We start from the raw sequence: 24,204 nt of genomic DNA on the forward strand, positions 1-24,204 counted from the left end.
AATTAACCCTCTCAAGAAAAGCTTAGGCACAACAACTCACATGGGTAGTCTCCACTATTTCTCCACATCATCCAAACATGGACAGCTTGTCCACCAAAGTACTTGAGACATGGCAAAATGAATGGTAAAAAGAATGTGATGCAAAAACCTTCTAGGCAACCCTTTAGCAAAGGAAGAATTCTTAGCAAGACATATACATCGCCATTAATAGAATAAAGTGATAACCTTAACAACTTATGCTTCCAAGCTCTTATTGTTTCCAACAAATTCTAACACCCAATCCCAAAATTTTAATTCCTACCTCATCCTAAAAATTTTAACAAAACAATTCATCACATAAGGATGTATAAATATAAGCATGAAAGAAAGTAAGAGAATAGGAAGAGAATACACCTATTTTTGGGCATCATGGAAGATGGAATGGCTTTAAAAATAATGAATTCCGAGCCAAAATTGTTGCCTTCATCATAGGATAAAAATCTGCAAAAATAAGCAAAATTGACTTTTAGTGACAAAAATAATTCCCAGAAACCGTCGCTAAAAGTATGAACATGCCTTTTGTGACCGAGAAAATCTTTGAAGATCGTCACTAAAGCTCTTTTATGACAGAAAATCTGCAGAAATTATGCAGCAAATTTACAAGCTTATTTTCACTTTTTGAGCATCTAAATGTCCCAATTCACAATGTAGGTCGAATTTCTGTCCCAACCCTATTCCAACACATCATATTAAACATTCTAAACATGTTGGCATCATCAAATTAACTTGAAAAACATCCAAAATTAATTTAGGTAGCTAAGTTGATTATGACCAAAATATGAACTCAAAGTGCAATTTTGCAATTTCTTTGGCACATAACAACAAAACCACTCCAAACACCTTTGAAATGACAAACTAAACATGTTCAAATCATCATGTGGGTGAAGAAATCAATATTATTAAACTTGGAACATAAAAACCTTAACTTTTGACCTTACAAACAAAAATGCAAATGAATCAACCAAACTAACAAAAAAACGATGCTTTCCCCCCAAACCTAAACTAAACATTGTCCTCAATGCAAAATCACAACAAAAAGATGCACAATGAGTAGTATGGAACAGAAAGGAAGAAAATGCAAAACTAATAAACAAGGAAAGGAACGAATGAACCTGGTTGGGTTGCCTCCCAACAAGCGTTTAGTTTAAAGTCCTCAGCCCGACTTGGCATTGCAATCAATCGGGAGAAGCAAGGGTCACAACATTCGTGTTTCGCTCAAAACTGGCAGCAAGATATGGCTTCAATCGCTGTCCATTAACTTTGAATGTAGCATCTGTTGTATGATCACGAACTTCAATCGTTCCATATGGAAAAACTTGAACAACTGTAAAAGGACCTGACCATCGTGTTCGCAACTTCCCAGGGAAAAGTTTCAGCCGAGAATTAAACAAAAGAACTTGCTGGCCAATATAAAACTCACGACGTAGAATATGTTGATCATGCCACTTTTTGGTACGTTCCTTGTAGATTTTAGCATTTTCATATGCATCATTCCGAAATTCTTCCATCTCATTCAATTGAAGAGCTCTCTTTTCTCCCGCTGCGTCCATCTCAAAATTAAGCTTCTTCACTGCCCAAAATGCTTTATGTTCCAGTTCCACAGGTAGATGACATGCTTTTCCAAACACCAATCGATATGGAGACATGCCAATTGGAGTCTTGAATGCAGTCCGATACGCCCATAGCGCATCATCCAACTTTGCAGCCCAGTCTTTGCGTGAAAGTCCCACGGTCTTCTCTAAAATATTCTTGATCTCTCGATTGGAAATCTCAACCTGCCCACTAGTTTGTGGATGATAAGGTGTAGCAACCTTATGTGTGATTCCATATTTCGCCAAAAGAGCATTGAAGTGACGATTACAAAAGTGCTTGCCTCCATCACTAATAATGGCGCGCGGGGTGCCAAAGCGAGTGAAAATATGCTTCCGGAGAAAATGAACAACAACCTTAGCATCATTAGTAGGTAAAGCAATTGCTTCAACCCATTTTGAAACAGAATCCACAGCTACCAAGATGTATTGCTTGCCATAAGATGATGGAAATGGTCCCATGAAGTCAATACCCCAAACATCAAAAAGTTCGACTTCTAGAATATTATTCAACGGCATTTGATGTCTACTTGAGATATTTCCAACACGTTGGCAGCGATCACATGTAGAAACAAAAGTATGAGCATCCTTGAACAATGTAGGCCACCAAAAACCAGATTGTAGTACCTTGGCAGCAGTCTTTGTGGCACCAAAATGACCACCACATGCTAGAGAATGGCAATGTCTCAAGATTTCCTCCATCTCGTCATCAGGAACACACCGTCTTATACATTGATCTGGACAATGCTTCCACAAGTACGGCTCATCCCAATAGTAATGTCTGACTAACGAAATGAATCTTTTCTTCTGTTGCCAAGTCAAATCAGGAGGCATGATATCACTAACTAAATAATTGACATAATCTGCATACCAAGGAGTGACTGAAGAGTTAATGGTAAAGAGCTGCTCGTCAGGGAATGTTTCGGAGATAGGAACTAAGTCATTATCACCTTCATGATGCACAATTCGAGAAAGATGATCTACCACCACATTTTCAGACCCCTTCTTATCCCGTATCTCTAAATCAAACTCTTGTAGTAACAACACCCATCGAATCAACCGAGGCTTTGCATCTTTCTTGGATAATAAATACTTCAAAGCTGAGTGATCGGTGTAGACAATTACCTTTGAACCAATGAGATAAGAACGGAATTTGTCTAAAGCAAAGACAACGGCTAGAAGCTCTTTCTCGGTAGTGGCATAATTCAATTGTGCATCATTGAGAGTTCGACTAGCATAATAAATCACATGCAGTAGCTTATCTCTCCGCTGACCCAAAACTGCTCCAATAGCATAGTCACTTGCATCACACATAATCTCAAAAGGTAATTCCCAATCCGGTGCAACTATCACAGGAGCTGTCGTGAGCTTCATTTTCAACACATTGAACGCCTCAAAACATGATGAATCGAATACAAACTCCGCTTCTTTCAGGAGCAAGTTACACAACGGTTTTGTAATCTTAGAGAAATCCTTAATAAAACGACGATAAAAACCAGCATGACCTAGGAAACTTCGAACTCCTTTGATGGAAGTGGGTGGCGGTAACTTTGAAATTGTCTCAATTTTCGCCTTGTCTACCTCAATGCCGTTGACCGAAACCTTATGACCCAAAACAATCCCTTCTTGCACCATAAAGTGACATTTTTCCCAATTTAGAACTAAATTGGTTTCTTCACATCTTTGCAACACCGAGGACAAATTATCTAGACAAGAATCAAACGATGAGCCAAAAACTGAGAAGTCATCCATGAATACCTCAATACAACGCTCTACCAAGTCAGAAAAAATACTCATCATGCACCTTTGAAAAGTAGCAGGCGCGTTACACAACCCAAAAGGCATACGCCTATACGCAAAAGTACCGAAAGGGCATGTGAATGTCGTCTTTTCTTGGTCTTCTGGTGCAATCGGAATCTGATTATAACCAGAGTACCCATCTAAAAAACAATAGTAAGCATATCCAGCAAGTCTATCCAACATCAAATCAATGAATGGAAAAGGAAAATGATCCTTTCGAGTCTCATTGTTCAATTTCCTATAGTCAGTGCATACTCTCCATCCTGTTGTAGTCCTCGATGGAATTAACTCATTCTTGTCATTCTTAACCACTGTAACTCCACCCTTTTTCGGTACCAAATGCAAAGCACTCACCCATTTACTGTCCGAAATTGGATATATTATTCCAGCGTCTAATAACTTCAAAATCTCAGCTCGTACCACCTCCTTCATATTTGGATTTAATCTGCGTTGATGCTCAACTGAAGGCTTGTAATTGTCTTCCAACAAGATCCGATGCATACAAATGGACGGACTAATTCCTTTGATGTCAGCAATACTCCACCCAATTGCCATTCTATGCCTTCTTAACACTCTCAATAGTTTTTCTTCTTCAACTTCACTCAAATATGCAGAAATTATAACAGGTAAAGTCTCAGCAGCTCCCAAAAAAGAATACTTTAAATGTGATGGCAATGGTTTCAAATTTAAGGTAGGTGCGGCTGTAATACTTGGCGGCGATTTTGAAGGTACATATCCAAGGTCTTTGAACTCCAATCGTCCACTCTTTGTAACTGATTTAAAAGCATCCAAATAAAGAGCACATTCCGCTAACAGTTGATTTTCATCTTCTGAAGTAGCAGCATGAACTAGTGCAGCTTCCATAGGATCACTGGGCTTCTCAACTCTGAATTTTTCAGAAATCACGGTCTCAACTAAATCAATGCGAAAACAATCCTCCGCTTCTCTTGGAAATTTTCCAGCCTCAAACACTTTGAATGTTGCTTTCTCTTCCCCAATTCTCAATGTCAAAACCCCTTGTTCCACATCAATTAAAGTCCTAGCTGTGATAAGAAATGGCCGACCCAAAATCAACTGAGCCTCATAATCTTCTTCCATATCCAACACCAAGAAATCTGCTGGAAAAATCAGCTTGTCAACCTTCACTAACACATCTTCGATAATTCCCTCTGGATATGCAATTGATCTATCCGCCATCTGCAAAGAAACAGTAGTGGGTTTAATTTCACCTATTCCAATGTTCTTAGCAACAGATAAAGGTAATAAATTAATACTAGACCCCAAATCACATAATGCTTTTTCAAATAAATTAGTGCCAATAATGCATGGAATTTTGAAACTCCCTCTATCTTTTTGCTTGAGTGGAAGCTTTCTTTGAAGGATTGCACTGCATTCTTCTGTCAACTGAATCTTCTCATGATCACCAAATTTTCTTTTCTTTGAGATGATATCCTTCATGAATTTAGCATAATTCGGCATCTGCTCCAAAGCATCGGCAAATGGAATATTAATCTCCAATTTCTTAAACATCTCTAAGAATTTGAAATACTTCTCATCTAACATATTCTTCTTGAGCCGTTGAGGAAAAGGAATAGGGGGCACATATGGCTTCACGGGTTGGACAACAGGCTTAGGGAGTGGTGTGGCTGCAATGACTGATTGTGGTGAAGCTTTTGAAGTGGTTCCCGGTATAGCTAGTGGCTGTACAACATCGGACAGTGGCTGCTCCTCTTGTGAAATGGTTTCTACCTTTTCTTCCTCATTGTTTTTCTCAAAATCAACTGCTGTTTTCACTTGTTTCCCTCTTCGAAGAGTTATTGCTTTAGCTTGCTCATGGTTTCTTGGATTAACTTCAGTTTGGCTTGGAAAAGAACATTTTTCTCTAACTGCCAAAGAATGAGCTAACTGCCCCATTTGAATCTCCAAATTTTTTATTGAAGCAGCCTGGTTCTGAAGAGTTGTCTCAGTTTTGCTCATAAATTGATTTGTATTGACAGAAAGAGTATTCACGTTACCAGCAAGCTGTGCAATGACATCTTCCAAATTATTCTTCTTCTCTTGAGGTTGGAAACCAGATGGTGGCTTTTGTATATTCTGATTATTGACCCATGAGAGATTTGGATGGTTTCTCCATCCTTGATTATAAGTATTGGAGTATGGATCGTTACCAGGACGTCTGTAAGCATTCACCATGTTCGCTTGCTCTTGAACAAATTCTGGAAAATCAACACTATACGGACAACCAACTGTGGCATGACCAGGAACTGCACATATGGAACAAACCTCTGGAACTGATGCTCTCCCATTCATAGAAAGCAAAGTGTCAAGTTTACTAGCAATCACATCGACTTGTGCCTTTGAAGCAAATTCGGTAGAATTATTAATCTCAAAAACTCCTGCCCGTCTTCCTCTTGCTTCAGAATGTTGTGTTTCGAGTGCTAGAGTATCAAAAAGTGCTTGACATTCGGCTGGCATCTTGTTCTTAATTGATCCCCCTGCATAGTTGTTCACTGCAGCTTTGCTTGAAACTGTTAATCCTTTATAAAATATCCGCATGAGAACTAGAGTAGGCAAACCATGGTGCGGACACTGAATCAACAAATTATTAAATCTCTCCCATGCCTCAGAAAACGTCTCATCTGCCTGTTGAGTGAACTGCATGATATTATCTCTAAGGGTATCGGTCTTCTGGGTCGAGAAGAATTTCTCCAAAAATTTATTCTGAATATCGTTCCAACTCGTCAAGGTTCTAGGCCTCAAAGAATTCAACCAAGTCTTCGCTTTGTCTTTCATAGTGTATGGAAAGACCTTCATCCTGAGATGTTCCTCGGTGACTCCTTCTACCAATGCCATGTTGGACACCATATTGAAGATATCTCTAATATGTGCCAATGGATCTTCAGTGCTCATGCCATGAAAAGAAGGCATCATATCAAAGTGGATAGTCTTCAATTCATAATTCCTTGCAGCTGCAGGAAGAGCTATGCTCGACGGTGATTCCGGAATGGTTGGCATATCAAGATCTCCCATCGTTTCATTCTGAACTAACGCCATCTTGCTCTCTTGCTGCTTTTCTTTCTCACTGACTTCTCTTTGTTCTCTTCAGATTTCACGGAGTATTTTCTCAATTTCTGGTTCAAACTCAAGTAGTACACAATCCGACGAACGAGTACCAAGCATTCACCTTCAAGAAACAATGAGACAAGGTGAGAATACTCCGAGAAAAAAAATAATCAAAATAAAAAAAACGAAAATAAAATTTAAATAAACCAAACAAAATCACAAAAGTAAAATAGAATTAAATTCGATCCGAGGCAGCGGCGCCAAAAACTTGTTGTTGATAATTGCAAGTGTACAATATCGTCCAAGTAATATAGTGATAAGTAGAGTGTCGTTCAAACAAGGATCGGATTAACCTAAATTTACTATTGAGATTGACTTCAAACTAAACTTAAATAAAAGATGGATTACGATGACAAATTCAAATATGCAAAGAAGCCAAACGAAAGTGAAAATATCAATTGAACAAACACGAAGTAAAAGTGAATGAATTATGAAAAATTAATATATTGAAGCACTAGGACATCAGGTTCCTCATTCTCAATCCCATCTAATCCCGTTATTCATATTAAACTCAAATTATTCCCATGTTGCTAGCAATTATCCCTTGATTCGTCAATATTTCCTTTCAGAATATACTAACTGTGTTTCTAACTATCTACCCATGCTATGTCTAACCACATAAGTAGATAATCGAAACCCTTTACGCTAAATGGATAATTTCACAATACTACACAAGTCATAACCAGTATGTCTACTCAATTATGTAATTCATGGTAATTGTTATGAGAAGCAATCTACTAAACTCAACCTATCAGTCCCAATTTAGTTCTTCACACAAATAATGGCCAGTTATTTGATAACGAATAAGCACAATAACAATTACTCAACATGGAAAACAACCGAGATCAATATGAAATAATAAGAATTAGATGTTCATGGTAAGAGTACACCCTAATCCTAGCAAAAGAACTTAGTTCATGATCGAAATAAAATACACCACGCTAGAATTCGAAAACAAAGAAGGAAACAACTGAAATTCCATTCTCCACTCCACAGCAAAGCTAGAATTCTCCAATTGCTTCTTCTTTCACTAGGCTTATGTATGTGTCTGCGCTGAGTTATTTTTCTTTTGGGTCTCCACTCCTCTTGCGGCTCCTGAAATCTCCCCCCAGCAATTCGAGAGCCCGGTAGGTTCTATCCGTCAGACGGTTCCAAAACCCTTTTTTTCTTCTATGCCTTTTTTCTTTGTTTTCTAATCCACATGCCGTTTTCTCTCCAACCCAATTCTTTTTGGGAAAACCATCACCACAAGCTTGCACTGCCTAATTTTATTGGGCTTGCTTTAATGATCCAATTTCCCATATGATGTATTGTTTCATTCTTTGCTCCAGCCCATCAGTCACATCCCATTCGATAATTCTTTGAGTTTCTCTAATTTAAGTTTCCAATTCCCTGCTTTATTCACGAATTATGTTCTCTACAAAAATCGCACAAAAACACATCAAACTCACCAATTTACTATATAATCATGACTAAGTTATAGGTAAAAGAGTTAACAAATATATATAAAATATCACCCTAACAGAGTTGGCTGTCATTGTTTTCAATATATATGTGTGATTCCTTGCTCTCAAGGCATTCATTCTTAGACATAGGATTCTATCACCATTAGAATATTAAGGCCTTGAGTGAGTAGAAGAATTGATGTGAACTTGAGACAATGTCTTCTTCATGTAAGAGTTCTAATTAGTATATACAAGTGATTAGGATTATCAGATATGTTGATAATGTTTCCAACATTATGTACATGATTAATTGATGATATAAGCAGTAAGTAAATCTACCCTTATTTTCTGTTTATTTCAAACCTTGTTTGCTGTATGGATAATTAGCAATAGTGTAAATTCTCTACTGAACACGTTAATGAAAGACGTTATAAACCTGTAACCATTGCGTGCAATATTTTTATTGATTTGTGTAGTCCCCTTCTGGCACACCCCGACCCAGAATGTCTGCTTGGACTTCGAATCGAGTTGTGCTAGCCGACACCTGGAAGGTGACGAAGCCATAAAGTGTAGTGATGTGAAAAAAGTGAATAAATTAAACCTAAAAGTGCCTAATCAAAAGAGTGCACGGGTGAGCGGGATTGAACCCTTTTCACACGTGATGTCAAAGCATAAGACAGTATAGTAAATAGGATGAGGGTTATACCACTGAAGGTAACCATCTCCTGAGATTTGCCAGAATCCTCATATACGTGTAAACATAGCTACTAAACCTGGAGGGGTGAAAAACAAAGTTGAGTGGGTCAGCAAAACAATGCTTATACGAAAACCTTTATTTTTGAATATACTAACTCTTCGCCGTAAAACATGTATAGATTCCTTAAAACATACTACGTAAGTATGTAATCAAATATAACAACAATATAACTAGAAATATGCCAAGTCATGATATATCAAATGCCAAAGTAATATAATCATGTGATAATCAATTATAAGCAGTTTGCTCATCATCTAAGCTAGCACATAAGTCAGAACTGCCTAAGGCAATTCTACCCGATAGGATTGGGTGTAATCAAGGCACTCTAGTACTACGATCACGCGAAAACTGGTGCAGAAGCACGGTCACGTACAAGTCGGATTGCCTAATGCAATCTACCCGACAGGACTGGCACCTAACTTAAGTCCAAGGTGAGCGCATGGTGCGGACGTGAACATACACGTGAATGACTGGCCCTGGCCCTGGGCGGAGTACTAACACCGGGGTGCAACAAGATGAGCATGAACAAATATGTATGAATGTCATGACAATAGTATCTCAACCATATAACAGCATTTAACACATTTCATATCACAATATCGAATACTTGGCAATATAAGCCTAAAAGTGAAGTAACTACGCATTTAGGGAAACTGTCAATATGTATAGGTATAAAATAAACTGTCCACTCATAGATACTTCGCCGCTGACGAGCCACGCAACCTAGCGAAGATGGAAACACCGCTAATAATTGCCCCTAAGCACATAAAGGTAAAGTTAATAAAACTATATTATAACAATTGAATTTGGGAAAATGGACGTCAAAAACGGATTCAGGACGTCGAATTACCCTAAGAAGGGTCCTGCTTAAATTTCCGAAAAGTCAACAGGATGAATATTCCCTGAATGACGAAATATTCTCAGACATATGGGATATTCCCTAACGGAATATTTCATCTGGGTTAAGGGTTATTAGGTTAGGTTAGTTTAATAGGTTGGACTTAAGGGTTCTAGGCCTAAAGGCCTAAACTAAAAGGAAAAGTAACGAAAAATCCAAAAAAACTTCTCTTTTAACGAAAATCCCTTTTTAAAGATATTGTGAATAGTGCCAGTTAAAGGTAAAAATGTGGTTTTTCGTTAAAAGTGAACAATACCGGGCGTATTTTGTTAAAACTCCCTAAACTAAAAGGGTTTAGGGTTTCAAATGCATGAGTTTAAAGCCCTAAAAGGAAATGGCCCAAAGGCCTTTAATTAACCAAATAATAATAATAAATAAATAAAGGGTTAGGTTGGGCTGCCCAGGGTTTTAGGCTTGGCAGGAACGGCCCGAAGGGCCTGGGTTTGGGTTGCTGCTCGCCAGAGCTAAATGGAAGGGAAGGCTGGATTCGGCCAGAAAACTGAACAACCTTTAAACGTTAATAACTTTGTCAATACTCAACGAAATTGAGTGATTCAAAAACAAAAGTTGTAGTTTTCAAATGGATGAAGAGAATGGTATCTCGTACAACGTCTAACTCATCGTGGTTTGGTCGGAAATTTCCTCGAAATCCGTGGAGGTCATCGGAAACTGGGTAAGATTCAAATGAGTATAACTTCTTCAATACTCAACGAAATTGGATGAAACAAAAAGGAAAGTTGTAGTACTCAGCGAGACGAAGAAATTGATACCTTGGACGCCTGCCAAATTGCCATGGTTTGGCCGGAAATTGGCTCGAAAGGTATGGGTGAAACTTGAACTTCTCCAAACTGAGTTGTTTCACGTCAAAGCTTCCCAAACCTTGACTAGGGACCCTAGGGAGTTGTGTAGAGGCTTTCCCAAGTCCTAAAACATCGTGACTCAGTTGAAAACACGTCGAACTCAACTCATCTGAGTTCGGACCTTCTGAGTTGGCGAGTCAAAACTTGTCCATTCTTAGTTTGGTTGGTATGGTTGTGTTCGTGGAGGTAAGGTGAACACAATGGAAAGGTTTTTAAGCTTGAACAGTGAAGATTTGGGGTTGGTCTTCCTTGTTGTAGAGAAAAGAGAGTTTTGAGAGGGAGAGAGAAATAAGGAAGAGGGAGAGAAAGAGAACCTTCTGATTTCTGATTGGGTGCAAGGTTGAGGGAAAACAATTTGATTGGTGGAGAGGAAAAGAAGGAAAAAGCAAAAGTTTGATGGTTGATGAGTGTGAAAGAAGGGACTGGATCCCTTTTAGAGCAAGTCCACCCCTAAGGACTTTGTGCCAACACCCAGCCAATTTATCCACTTCAGTGAACAGTGATAGACTCTAATGAACAGTAATAGACCAATGAATCTCCACCTCTAAAACTAAATAGCCTAGTCAATTTTATTAAAATATTATTAATTTTTATTATAAAATATTAATTTGGTTTTTTACTTTCTGACTTCTTCTTCCCTTCTTCTTCTTCTAGAAATAGACCTCCTCCTCACCACACCAACGTTCCCCAAAAAATGGACCTCCTCCTCCTGGAAAAGAACCTTCTGGGTCTCCCCGTGGCAAGAAATTCAAGCTCCCGCCTGGTCTCATACCCGTACCCGTTTTTGGAAACTGGCTCTAGGTCGACAATGACCTCAACCACCGTAATCCCACTGACCTTGCTAAGAAATTCGACGACTGCTTCCTCCTCCGCATAAGGCAGCGCAACCTCGTCGTCGTCTCCTCGCCGGAGCTCGTAAGGGGAAGGGGGACATGGTGTTGAATATATGGATTTATCGGGGGAAGGGAGTTGATGGGGTTCCAATGATCGGGTTCCAGGCGTCAGATGGGGTTCTGGATAAGAGAGATGGTAGCCATGACGTCAACATGGCATCAAATGAGCTGTTTCCTTCCTCTGTCGATTTTTGGCCGGCATGTGGACTGGCTTGGGCTGGGTGCCAGTCTATTCCACGGGTTGGATTGAATTGGCTGAGTCTCAGCTTGTATTTTCCACTGGGTGCCAGGCTATTCCACCTCCGGTGGAACTGCTCTTAGGGATTGAATGGATTTGTACAAATTTTAATGTACAAATATGTCCTTTCGACATGTTTCGACACCGTAAACTCGTACGCACGAGTACAAAATTACCTGTGACTAACGTACTTTAACGGAGTGTAACTTTTTCGTTACAGATCTGATTCAAGTCTAACATGCGCTCACGTGTTCGTAACGACGAGCACTATAAGGGTACGCTAAAAGAATAAGTCATACATTTCTCTCGGCGATGGTCAATGGAAGTCAAAGTTCTTGCCTTTAGGGCATTTTCGTAAATTCACACTTTTAAAATTAATAAAAAAACATAAAATTAGGAATGGGTCGTCACACCTTGCCAACTTTTTTATGGGATTTAAGTGTTGGAGTGCTTGTGAGTGATGGAAACTTGTCATTGTTGACTGTTATTTTGAACTGAAGCTAAAGGAGGTGATGTTTCCAGTTGCTTAATTGCTTTCTTTTTGCTTCACCTCCACCATCTCCCCTCATATGCATGTTGCCTTGAATGATGTTATTGCCTAAACTTAATTGATTGTCTCATTACTTCATTGATGCAAAGCAACCTGTTCTGGACACATGAAAGCCTATGGCGATGTAAAGGATCTCTAATATCTACAGCTCGTGTTCTAAAATACTTGTCCAAATTACGGTTCAATCAGATTTAATTTTGGTATAAACGTTGTTTGTATTCAAAATACTTGATTTAATATTACATTTCTTAATATTATTGTATATTTCATATACTGTTTTAATTTCATTTTCATTATGTATGCATTGCAAGTAAACTAGAAAAAAAGTTTATTCTATATTAAAAACATATATGAATAGAATTATGTTAGATAGTCTTTTTAATAGGAAAAAAATAATTAGAGAGAGATGCAAGAATTCTGAAAATTGATATTTGTTCATCTTAAAATAAATTACAGAGGAGATTTATACTAAGCTCCAAGTAACAAAGATAACACCAATAGCTAATCAAAAATAACAAAATTACCAAAAGATTTGGTGCAAACCAAACAGTTTGAGTATGCAATTATGCGTGAGAATGATCTTCAGGAAGAACAAAACATGTGATGCTCTTGTTTCCCAAGAAAAACGTCCCAAAATCGCGCGCCAATGAAGGTGTTCTTAAACAAAGATAATAGAAAGCAAAATATATGCAGTTTCTTTCAACGTTATTGTAACGAGCAGAATCATGACTCCCAACAAAGATGAGTTTGTTGCTTACCTTGCTCAAAAACAGTATCTTATCACCCAAGTCATATACCTTTAACCAACCAGCACCTTCATCACATAAGTCCAGCTTGAACACTCGAAATCCTTCGACGAGAGGTGGGATAACAAAATTTTCACCGCTGATGGAATAAGGAATTATTGGATCCTCTTCTTTAGAAAAACTATTAAACTTGTAATAATAATCACAAGCAACTCATTTGATGTATGATCATTTGCTAGGTTAAGTTAACTCTGCATTATATATGTACACGATTCCATCTCTTGTATCATGTTGATGCATTGCACGAACTGGTCTAGGGTGAAGCATAACCAAGCGTTCAACCTTGTGACTCGGAGGGTCGTGAATGTCAAATACCATTAAAAACTCGAATGCTCGACATGTTGCAGCATATAATTTTCCATCAATTATTTCTATATCGAGAAAGGTACATCTTTAGCCTCTTCGCCATTAATGAGAATCCATGTTTTGTCAGTGGGACTATAGAAAGTCAACTTACCACCCCAACAAAGGCTAGCCACAATACATGGTGATGAGGAGGAGTTGGTGTTTGTTGGTACTGAAGAGGCTACCACTTTTCTTAAGAATTGAGGTAAAATGTTATACTGGCATGGAATTGTGCATTATGATGGGAGCATCACTCAGGTACCTGAGATTGGATTCACGAAGAAGTTGATAGTAATGTGAGTCTTCATATCATGATAGTAGAATTTCGACCAAAGATCCACAAAACCCTCGGGACACAAAACTTAAACATTAACCATGATCTTTGAGGGAGTACCCATGATAATGAAGCATGAGCCAAGGGAGTTCGGGAACAGGACAACAACACTTCCTCTTGATTTCCCTATTAACATCGACTCTCCATGATTGACACACTACACCACATCATGGATAATCCAACACGCCAAGCAGATGTAGAATCGACTGCATGATCTCTTTCGGGAGTTGCTTGGACCACCTGTTATCTTCGTCGTTGAAATAATAATAAAGTTCTTGAACGTTATGTCAAATCATAATTTTTATGAGCTTGACATGACCTATAATATGTCGAGTGAAGAGCTTTATGACAAACGTTCTTGAGAAGCGATTGTATATGATATAACCAAAAAAGCTTTCGAGAAAACTAGACCCAATTTCTTCATTGTCTCCAACGAAAGCCTTGGAAGGGGCAACCTCGTCTCCATTGGAACCCTTCTAAAGGACAAAGTGAGCTCAAGGCTAATAAAATCTAGAGCTAACCACAACAACAATAGTGTTGATAGTCGGTAAGCTGCAAGTATAACGAGAAAACTTCTAATTTTCAAAGCAACTACTCCAGCCAAATGCTTCCCTGTCTTCATACAAATCTTCATTGATCGCTACCTCCTCCTATAACAATTAACCAGCTCTGCGATATATTATCTGAAACTTCAAACAAAACAAAAATAAAATATATGAGGGACATAAATATTCAGTGATGAACTATGATGCACGGATTAGATACGATACTTGTCCGATACTCTTGGATACTCATCGGATACGTATCATGGTCAACAGATACGACTTTGACTTGATGGATACATGTATCTCATGTATCATAATTTTAGGATACTTTTACTCTTTCATGTAAGAAATTAAAAGGAAAAAATTATTAAGAAACGGAGCTTCATTTGAAATTTGATGAATATAAAGAGTTAGCCTCTAATTGAAACTATGAGTACAATACGACTATCACGCTTCTTCTATACAACAAGGGAATTAGATTTCCAACTTTGCTTCTCCAACAGATCAAATGAACTTGAATTTGAATGATGAAATCTAATTCTTGTGTTATCAAAATATGTTTTAAATTATATATTTTTATTTTTTTATATTACTATATAATTTTAATTGTCGTATCTATTGGCCATATCCGTATCCGCGCTTCATAGGTGATGAAGAACTAATGATCTAATAATTCATTTAAGTACAATTTCGAGAAAGGAACAACCTACATATATATATATATATATATATATATAAACAATGATCTATGCACACATGAAAACCAATAAATTATCTATTCTAAAGTTGGTGGGCAATTGGACTATTCATGGCTACAGTCAATTGTTTGCCACTGATTTCACTTTATTTACAACAAAACCATGAGATTTGGGCTGGGTTTGAAGGGTAATTATTAGAACTTAGAAGGGTAATTTTGTCAGCAGGGTTTAGGGTTTAGGACGGATTACAACCACATTTCAGTTTTTTTACAAGACTGCCACATGTCAGAGAAAAACTTGGAATTACTTTAAATCGATTGTCTCTTTATTTACAAAACTGCCACTCATCCTTTAACCCCTATTTCCACCCTCTGCATTTCAACCTTTGACTCGAGAAGAGAGAGCGGAGGGAGACAGAACGGCTGACAAATTGGAAAGAGAAGACCATGGCTCTGATTTTTTACTCGAAGACAGCTGGGTGTGGCTGTGCCGACATGAGAGGAAAGGGATAAAGGGAGTGGAGAGGATGGAAACAGAGAGACTGACAGATTGGAGAGAGATGGGAGCTACGGGTTTAGTGCCAAGATTTCTAGGATTTTCTGCGATTTTAGAGAAAGGAATGAACAGAGAGAGAGATACATAACGGAAAGCATGCGTGTGTGCATTGTTTAGGGTTCAGAGGTTACGTACAGAGTCGGTGAGGACGGGATGGGTGAGGGAGGAATGGTAGGGTGTGGGTTTTCAGCTTTCTCCCTTGATTCAAAGGGTAACACACTGTATTTCCTTAATTGTTTAGTGTCTAATTTGTCATTTGCTTTGTTAAAATTGCTATTTGGTTCTTTCATTCAAATTGCAATGCATGTTAATAATTTTTTCGGTTGGGTGCTAGGATTATGTCTCAAATTTTGTAAATTAGGGCTTTGCACTGATTTAATTTATTTGTTTGTTCATAAATTTTTGTATGATTCATCATTTTTCTATTTAGCAATTGTTACAGATTTTCTATTCCTTCATTAAACTTATCATAGATCTTTGTAGATTGTTTAGATCACCTTAGGATTAACTCTATTTCAGCTTATTGTTTTAAATTGTTGTTCACTGTTTACTTTGCCATTGCATTTATTAAAATTGTCGTAGATATTTTTTCTATCATTAATGCTCTCATAAGGAGGGAGGGAGGGAGGGAGGGAGAGGGTTGCTTTTGGGAGTTTTGTTCCAGCTGGAAGTGATTTCTATAAGAATTGATGAGGGTCATTTCCACCAGAATTGATCCTAGCTGGCAATTTCATTCGGTTCAAAAGATAAGTTCCTGTTTCGAACCAATTTTTTCCTTCTTTGGTTGTTTATGGTTTGATCCTAATTGAAGAGAGCTTTTATTTTTGTTTTCTGGTTTGTTCACTGTTTGGTTATGGTTCAGTTCTCCACCTTTTGGTTGGGTACAACCGATGTTTTTAAATTATTAAATTATGAGAGCTAAGAAGATATTTTGTGCTAATTGCTATCTGATAACTCTGGTTTTCTTTTTTACCTACCACCTTGCTCTCCATTCCTCTTTTTTCTTCCTGCTCTGCTGGTTTTTTAGTGTTACAACCTCTCTGCAAAAATACACTGTATGTGTTTTGCCTATTTTGTTCATGCTTCTATTGTTTGTTGTTGTGGTGGTGACCCTGTGAATGGAATTCTCAATTATCTATTCCTCTAGAATACATGATGCATCTGATTTTTATTCATTGATAGATGATGCCACATGCTTGAGATTTTTATGCCATCGCTCTGTTGGTTCTTTTGTGATTGTTATTGTTTGTTTTAAAATGAGTATGTTGTGCGTGATGCACAAATTAGAGCAAAGGTTTCTACATGTGGTTTTAAATTGAGCGGAGGCCATAATTTTTTTTATTAGAGAATGAGTCATTGAGGTCACTTTAGAAAATGGATGGGTGTCTGGTTATTAATCTTTGTCATTTGAGTGGTGTAGTTTTGTTGTGATCTCTGTTCCGGCAGTGAGTAATTGGTGTTAATGGTTTTTCAACACTGTTTGTAATATAATATTTGCATTGTTGTCATGTAACTTAGTGCTGATGGATTTGTTGTGTTTGTGATTTTTAGAAATTTGGATTGTTGGAGGGAGCACTTGACCCTTTGGCTTTTGAGGTATATTTATTTACGATGATTTTGTAACTGTATTGTTACATTTTTTTCATGCATGTTAGTACTGGATTTGGCTATATAATTGTGGCATCCTTTGACTATGTATGATCGTGATAATAGTGGAATGTGTAATTGCTATCTCTTAAGCTGGTGTAATGTTAATGGTTTGCAGATGATAGGGGAAATAGTGTTAATGGTTTGCAGATGCTTGGTAGGCTATCTGAAGCTGCTTAAATGTTATATGTTGAGTTGCATAGGATCCACTAACATGCACAGCCGCAATCAGATTGCCACCCTTAGTTGGTGGTATTATCTTTACAATGGATTTAAAATGGGGATTTAGAGAATTTAATAACAAAACTGAATTATTTGTTCCATGCTTTTCATTTTCATTTTGGGTTAAAAAGTTGGAGTTTTGGATTGGGATGTTTCTTTATTGAACTATAATTTTGTGCTTATAAACTATCTAAAACTGCTTAAATTTGTTTGCACATGACTTTTTTTTTTCGCTGTAATCTGTTTTGTTAAAGGTTATGATAAAGACTTATCAATATTGTTTGTTCGGGGTTAAGTGGAAATTGGAAGGGAGTAAATGTGTGATCATTTATGCAACATTCGATAAAATTGGGAAAGAAAATTGGGGAAATAATGTTAATGGTTTGCAGATGCTTAGGAGACTGTCTGGAGTTGCTTAAATTTTATATATTCAGTTGCATAGAGTTGACATGACATATATCAAAAAGAGGTCTTAAAATTGTGATTGCTCACGATGCTGATGTTCCTTATGGATACACCAAAAACATTGTTTATAAAGATGTTTTAATTCATTGTGTGAAGGTCTATGTGTTCGTTTTTGGCAATTTTAGTTTCTCTTTCGCTCACCATCTATTTTTCTAAATGTTAATCTATCTTATGTTCCATGAACATGATATTGTAGTTTTCACAGTTGTTATTTGCTTATAAAATCTGATCATCTGTAGATTAATGGAACCTCAATTGATTCGGTCCTTGGTGCCATACGAACCAGCAAGGAAACTTGAAATTAGAGTATGTCGAATTTAGGTCACGAAGACTATCGGAGCTGATCCCCAGGCTGCAATCTTAGACTATGTGTTTGTTGATAAATAGGTTACAAAATTGAAACTTTATACTTAATACTTATTAAATGCTTTAAACCTGCTTGCAGTACTCATATTGTTTATTTTTTTACACTATAAGGGAAATGCGATCCATGCAACTATGAACTCCTGGGATATCCAATTCTTTTCTAAGTAGCTTAATGTCGGTTGTACTTATGAGATAAATAAGTTTCGTGTCATCCAAAACAGAACTTCGAGCAAAATTGTCCCTCGTAATGCAATGATTGAGTTGAACAGGTGGACAACCATAGTCCTTGTTGAGAGAATTGGCCAAGTCATCCCAATGTAGTGGTTTAATCTGGTTGAATTTGATCAGCTTCACAAAAAAGTTGACAGATATGTGGAGCTAACAGGTAAACCATAACATTTTTTTTGCCGGTAAACCTTTAAATTCATTTTTAGCAGTTTTAATGTAATTGACTTTACCGTTATTCTTTTTACTATACTCTGCATAGATGTTTTTTGTTGTTTAATGGCCTTACAATCAACTGAAGAGGTGAATGTGCAAAATGTTAGGGTTGCGAAAAAACGAAACTTGCAGATACAAAATATAAGGTCAATGATCTTTTTATTAAATTGGTGTTATAAATTTATACATAAATGACCGTATAAACATGAGGTACAAAACACTAACTGCATTTTCTTATCATAGAGGTGATCAAGTAAGGGTCACCCTGTGGGCAGAGAGTGCAACAGGTTTTTAGGAGGCTGCACTCAAATCGCTGGCGCCGCCTGTGTTCGTTGCTTTGACTGCTCTTAAAGTCAACCAGTACCAAGGTTATACCACCCCATCGTTTAATGTGACAACTTCAAATTCTTTTTTACTAATTGCAATCTTTGTATTTACAGGGAAACCTGTTTTAGGAAACACAGGCTCAATGATGTGCTTTTTTAACCCCGACATCCCGCAGCTCACGGAATATAAACAAAGGTAAATCAACAAGTCTTCTTTATTGTTTTACAAATTTATTATTTTACTAACCATCTTCTTCTCACTAAAAATGTACAAAATAGGTTTCAATACCTGAACTTGCCCCTTGAGATTCTACCTAGCTCCATTGAAAGCTATGCAAAACCCCATGTGACTGTTGATTCTGAGTTAAAGACAATTGAAGAGTTGCTTCTCCTTGATCCTACACTGAACAAAGTTAGTTCACTATCTTTGCACTGTTAAATAAAATGTTTCTTCTTTTGTGAATTGTATGTGTTGCAACCACTTCTTGCTTGATTCACTCACATAATATGAAAAAAAACGTGTCATTTGTTGATTGTGTCTGACATTATTATGTTTGTACCATCCTTTTAATGAACCTTATGCATTTTAGTTGATCTCTTTTACATGAACACAAAAGCATGATAAATGCATATCTTGGTATCTACTTAAGTTTTAGTGGTGTTCATGTCTTTCAAGTGGTTGATCCATTTTTTATGAGAAAATGTTTCTTCTGTTTTGAATTTAGTTTTGGTCCAAATGTGTTTTATTTGTTTTCCATTCTTGCATTTTGATTGCGGAAACAAGTTGTCACCAATTGTGTTCTACCTTTTGGGTTCATCATCTTTTTTACTCAATGTTTTAATGCGAGTAATGCATCTATATCATAACAGGATACAAAATTCATGTGTCGAGTGACGATTGTGGGTTTTGATCTAAGCAAGGGATTGTGGTACAAACCATACCCCTCTTGCCACAAGGATGCAAAGAAAATGTCTGCAGACTTTGAGTGCTATGAACATGGGTTGCTGAAAACATTGCCTGAACCATGGTAACAATCGCATCTAATTTTTTAACATTGTTCACATTTCTTCACACTCCGTATATTTTTAGCAGCACACTGTGTATACTTTTAGCAGCAAACATTATCTTTCAAACAATCTAATGCAATGTGTCATCATCTGTTACTTAGGTTCAAGATAAATTTTATTGTGGAAGACATGTATCTTGCCACTCCCTTATCATAGAAGAAGGGTACGATGATTCTTTTATGCTGCCGCCAAATCTTAAGAAATTTATTGGCACCACAAAAAAATTCCAGCTTCGATTTGGAAATCAAAACAAGGAATTTCCCAAGACGGATTTTGTTGTGTGCGGATTATTTGAGGACCAACCACCATCTGCCACAGCAACTAGCTTAGTTGAACTGTGCACACCTCCTGCAAATGTTGAGAAACAGATTGTTAATGCTGCAACCCCTGCCTCCTTTGCGGCCTTAGAACCATGTGCTCAAGAAATCCAACTACCTGCATCAAACAAGACTGTTAAAAGAGCATTATTTGTTGAATCAGAAGCTGCAAAAAAACAAAGGTTTATTTTTCCTTATACCACACGACTTCACAGTATATGAATGAATTCTGTGTACATTTGGAACCTTTAATTTTGACCTTTTAACTTGGACATCAATTGACAGCAAAACATGTGAGGAAAGCCAGCCACAATCCGCAATTTTAGCAAGAATATCAAAGGAATTCTCCAAGCCAGTCATTCCGAAAATAGAGCCTTTAGACAAAGTTCCTATAAGCGCACTGAGAAGCAGGTCGCAAACCAAAAAACTCAAAGAAAGGTATAATTATGGTGCATTATTTTAATTGTTATGTAAATACTATCTTTGCATCAACCCATTATTGAGATTTACTCTCTCATTTCCGTTTCAGTGTTGGAGATGTTGATTTCCTGAAAAAATGATTTCTCAAAGATTTAATGATGGCCTGGTGCATGTGATTATACCTATGTACATTTTTTGGGCATTTTACTTCAAAACTTACGCACTGCAGGCACTGGAAGATTATGTTTTTATGTTTTTTTTTTTCCAATCGTTAAGGCGATAACATAGCTTGCAAGACATGTATTTTGTCGAGTTGCATGCACAGACAAAATATGTGTGGACTACATGTTGCTTCAGTTCCTTATGTTAAAACAATATTTCGTTGTGATTATATTTTTGGTTATGTCAAACTTCTAAATAGCCCTCTTGAATATCAATGCACTGATTATGTAAAGTTAATTTGATATAATTGCAAGCTAAAATACTTATTCTACAACTACGGTTAGCTTTTATGTTTGGTTTTCACATTATGTTGAACCATTTCTATTGGTTTATACTTTTTTAAGATTGGCTAAGTTGGGTTCTATATTTTGTAGACTAATATTGCTTCTGCCATCAGGTGGTTAGATGTAGATTTTGTAGGACTTTAGATAATGGTGATTCATAATTACACATATTTATTGGAATTAAACTTGCAATCCGCACTCTATGCACCATCAAATCTTATTCTAAGACTACTAACATTTCAATATAATTTGGTGAGACGTGCTATCATCAATAATTTGTGTCTATTTCTATTAGAATGATTCATGTTTGTCCTGCATTACGATTTCAAACTCCCGCAGCAACGCGCAGACACTTTTCTAGTATGTTCTATTTTTCGTGTTCCAAGTTCAAAATCTGGCATTACAATAAAGTAAAAAGTTATGCATTGTAAACAAAACAAAACAAAAAAAGTTTTAAATAAAAAGAAATATTCACCTTTCGCCTGGGTGTGTCCTTTTTTAAGTTACGGTGTTGCAATACTGAAGGTTTGTCTTTGGCCTGGGCACGTACGACGGATTACACGGATCGGTTCCAACTCCAAGTAGAGACAATAGAGATCCAAGGAACCAGAAAGACAGCAATCCCTCACTCATTACACAGACAAACAGTTTTAATTTAGGGTTTTCTGATAGACCTAACTGGACATGGAAACTTGAATCATAGTCCCAATAGGATTTTCTCATAAATTATCTGCTTAAACTAGGATTTTCTCTATAACTTTTTAATTGTGTGAAAAAGACTATAGAGGACATATTGAACCACCACAAACCCTAACTAACATAATTAAGTTTGATCGGGAGCAACACCTCGTTTTCTCTTCTTTTCGAACCACTTTGTTTTTTGATAAGATCGAAGAAACAGTACGACTTTCACCTGCAGAAAAATACAGTTACGACCATCCTTTCAATAGAGAAATTACGGACCAAGTAATTAATTTTCAGGATAATCGCTTAAATCAATATACTCAATAATATAAAAAACTAGCTGCTATAGCTCTTTACTCGTAGATGACGCTTAGCGGAAAGCAATGGTACCTATGCATTTTGATACACATTCAATCCTCACCCATCATTCTTCTTAACAACTAACAATTTATGCATCTAATGCTATCGATTGTCAAAACATAAAAATTTAGTTTACTTTTTTCATGGGCTAATCCTATACGCTGGCCTTTCATTGGCTGGGTGGCTAAAGTTTGACATTGAAGCCTTTCACAGCGACGACCACAGCTTATCTGGTTATCGAGTCATCGTCCTATTGGTAATAAGTTTTCAATTAAATAACTAATCATCGTAATTAGGTCGGTTGGAATGATAAGCTACTCACCCCTAATGGTTTGGGTGTAATTTTGTAACCATATATGTTAAAAAATTATTAGACCTTATCAATTAAATCCCAATTGATATTTTCTTTTCTTGAAGCTAGCTCATTTAAAAAAAAAAAATCACTCAAATCATAAATCATATGAGTGTTAGATTAATTGATGATCATTTTAGTATTTTTTTGAGACACCGTATTCGCTTATTTTGTTCACTACAATTATAATGTTTTAATATTTTTTTTTTCTTTTGAACAAATGTTTTAATAATTTTAGATGGTCTAATTTTTTGTAAAGATATATATATATATAAAGTTAAAATATAAATAGTTTGAATCATTAAAAAATATTACGATATAAAAAACATTAAATATAATCTGTTTGGATTATATGTTAACTACGTCATGGTCTTTGTTTCCATTTCATGATAAATGGTTGTTCATTTAAGATAAACTTACCAAAGAACGAAAGAAAACAACACAATCCAATTTCTTACCTAACCTTTGTAAGGGAAGGTCATGAAACCAGAGTAAGATTCTCTTTCATTTTAATCTCTTTTTCCTTTCCTCTCTTCTAATATAAATTGTTACAATTAAGTTACGTCAGTATTTTGTTCTAAATATATTAAAAAGAGAGTAGTGTTACATTTATCGTCTATTTATATTATTTTTTGTCACATATTTTTAATAGAAGTATGATCTATCAACACATATGGATTTCATCTCTATTAAACAAATACTACAAATAAATGTAAAAATAACATTTTCGTAAAAAAAGACAAAAATATAGTGCTGGGAGTGGGAGAGAAGTGGACGGTAATAGGAGGGATTCGAGGGAAGAGACTCCCATGAAAACACTAGAAAATTTATCCAACGGATAGGGCACTTTTGAGCCTTTGAATCCAGTGCTTGTTCACCTTACCGACCTAGGAAAGATCCCATGGTGGGCCCATTTGAATCGAGTTGTAGCGGGACCCATCGCCCCCGACCTTAGAAACAAAAGAAAGCGGTGTACGCTAACTAAACGAAAATTCAACCTATCCATTAGTACTGGTTTGGTATTAAGATACTTTTATAAAAAATGAATATAAAAAAAAGTTACGCTCAAAAAGATATTTACTAAATACTTAAAAATATATTATTTTCACAATTTTAAATAAAAATAAACTGAAAACATGAAGTAATAAAAATAAATTCATTCTCATAACATAACAGAATCAGTTTTCTTTTTAAATACAAGAATATCAAACCAGCCCTAACCAACCATGATGAACAATAGAACACCGGTATGTCAACCGCGTTAGAGGACTTTATTGTATGTGTCGAGGAATCCGAGGTAAGGGGGACCCGCCAGCTTGCGCAAGCCACGTGTTGGGACCGGCGTTTGCCAAGTGTGTCAAGCTCGCACTAGAAGCTCACCACGTGGACTCCCCATATATACCTGGTGGAGTGCACCTCATTTTGTTTGCATTGGTACCGGGACCCACATGAATTGTTTAATACCGTGGGGTCCATGGAGATTAACTGACAGCTGTCAGGTCTTTGTGAGTCTCGAATTGCACCTCATTTTCTTTATGATTTTTTAACCATTAAA

At 36.7% G+C, this 24,204-nt stretch overlaps 1 protein-coding gene and 2 pseudogenes across 1 annotated transcript; 2 read left to right on the plus strand and 1 right to left on the minus strand.

Moving 5' to 3' along the window:
- Positions 1-1,205: 1,205 nt before the first annotated feature.
- LOC126603005 (uncharacterized) lies at positions 1,206-6,482 on the minus strand. The gene has a single exon (XM_050269782.1). The coding sequence runs from the start codon at positions 6,480-6,482 to the stop codon at positions 1,215-1,217; it is 5,268 nt and encodes a 1,755-aa protein (XP_050125739.1). The 3' UTR covers positions 1,206-1,214.
- Positions 6,001-6,107, plus strand: LOC126606082 (small nucleolar RNA R71; annotated as a pseudogene).
- A 4,961-nt stretch (positions 6,483-11,443) lies between the features above and the next one.
- On the plus strand, positions 11,444-20,887 carry LOC126603006 (uncharacterized; annotated as a pseudogene).
- The last annotated feature ends 3,317 nt before the right edge of the window (positions 20,888-24,204 follow it).

The sequence above is a fragment of the Malus sylvestris genome, chromosome 15, assembly GCF_916048215.2.
Source record: "Malus sylvestris chromosome 15, drMalSylv7.2, whole genome shotgun sequence".
Taxonomy (NCBI): Eukaryota; Viridiplantae; Streptophyta; class Magnoliopsida; order Rosales; family Rosaceae; genus Malus; species Malus sylvestris.

Bases quoted from the DNA above. Each gene is read 5' to 3' on its own strand.
- LOC126603005 (XM_050269782.1), bottom strand. From the start codon at position 6,482: ATGGCGTTAGTTCAGAATGAAACGATGGGAGATCTTGATATGCCAACC.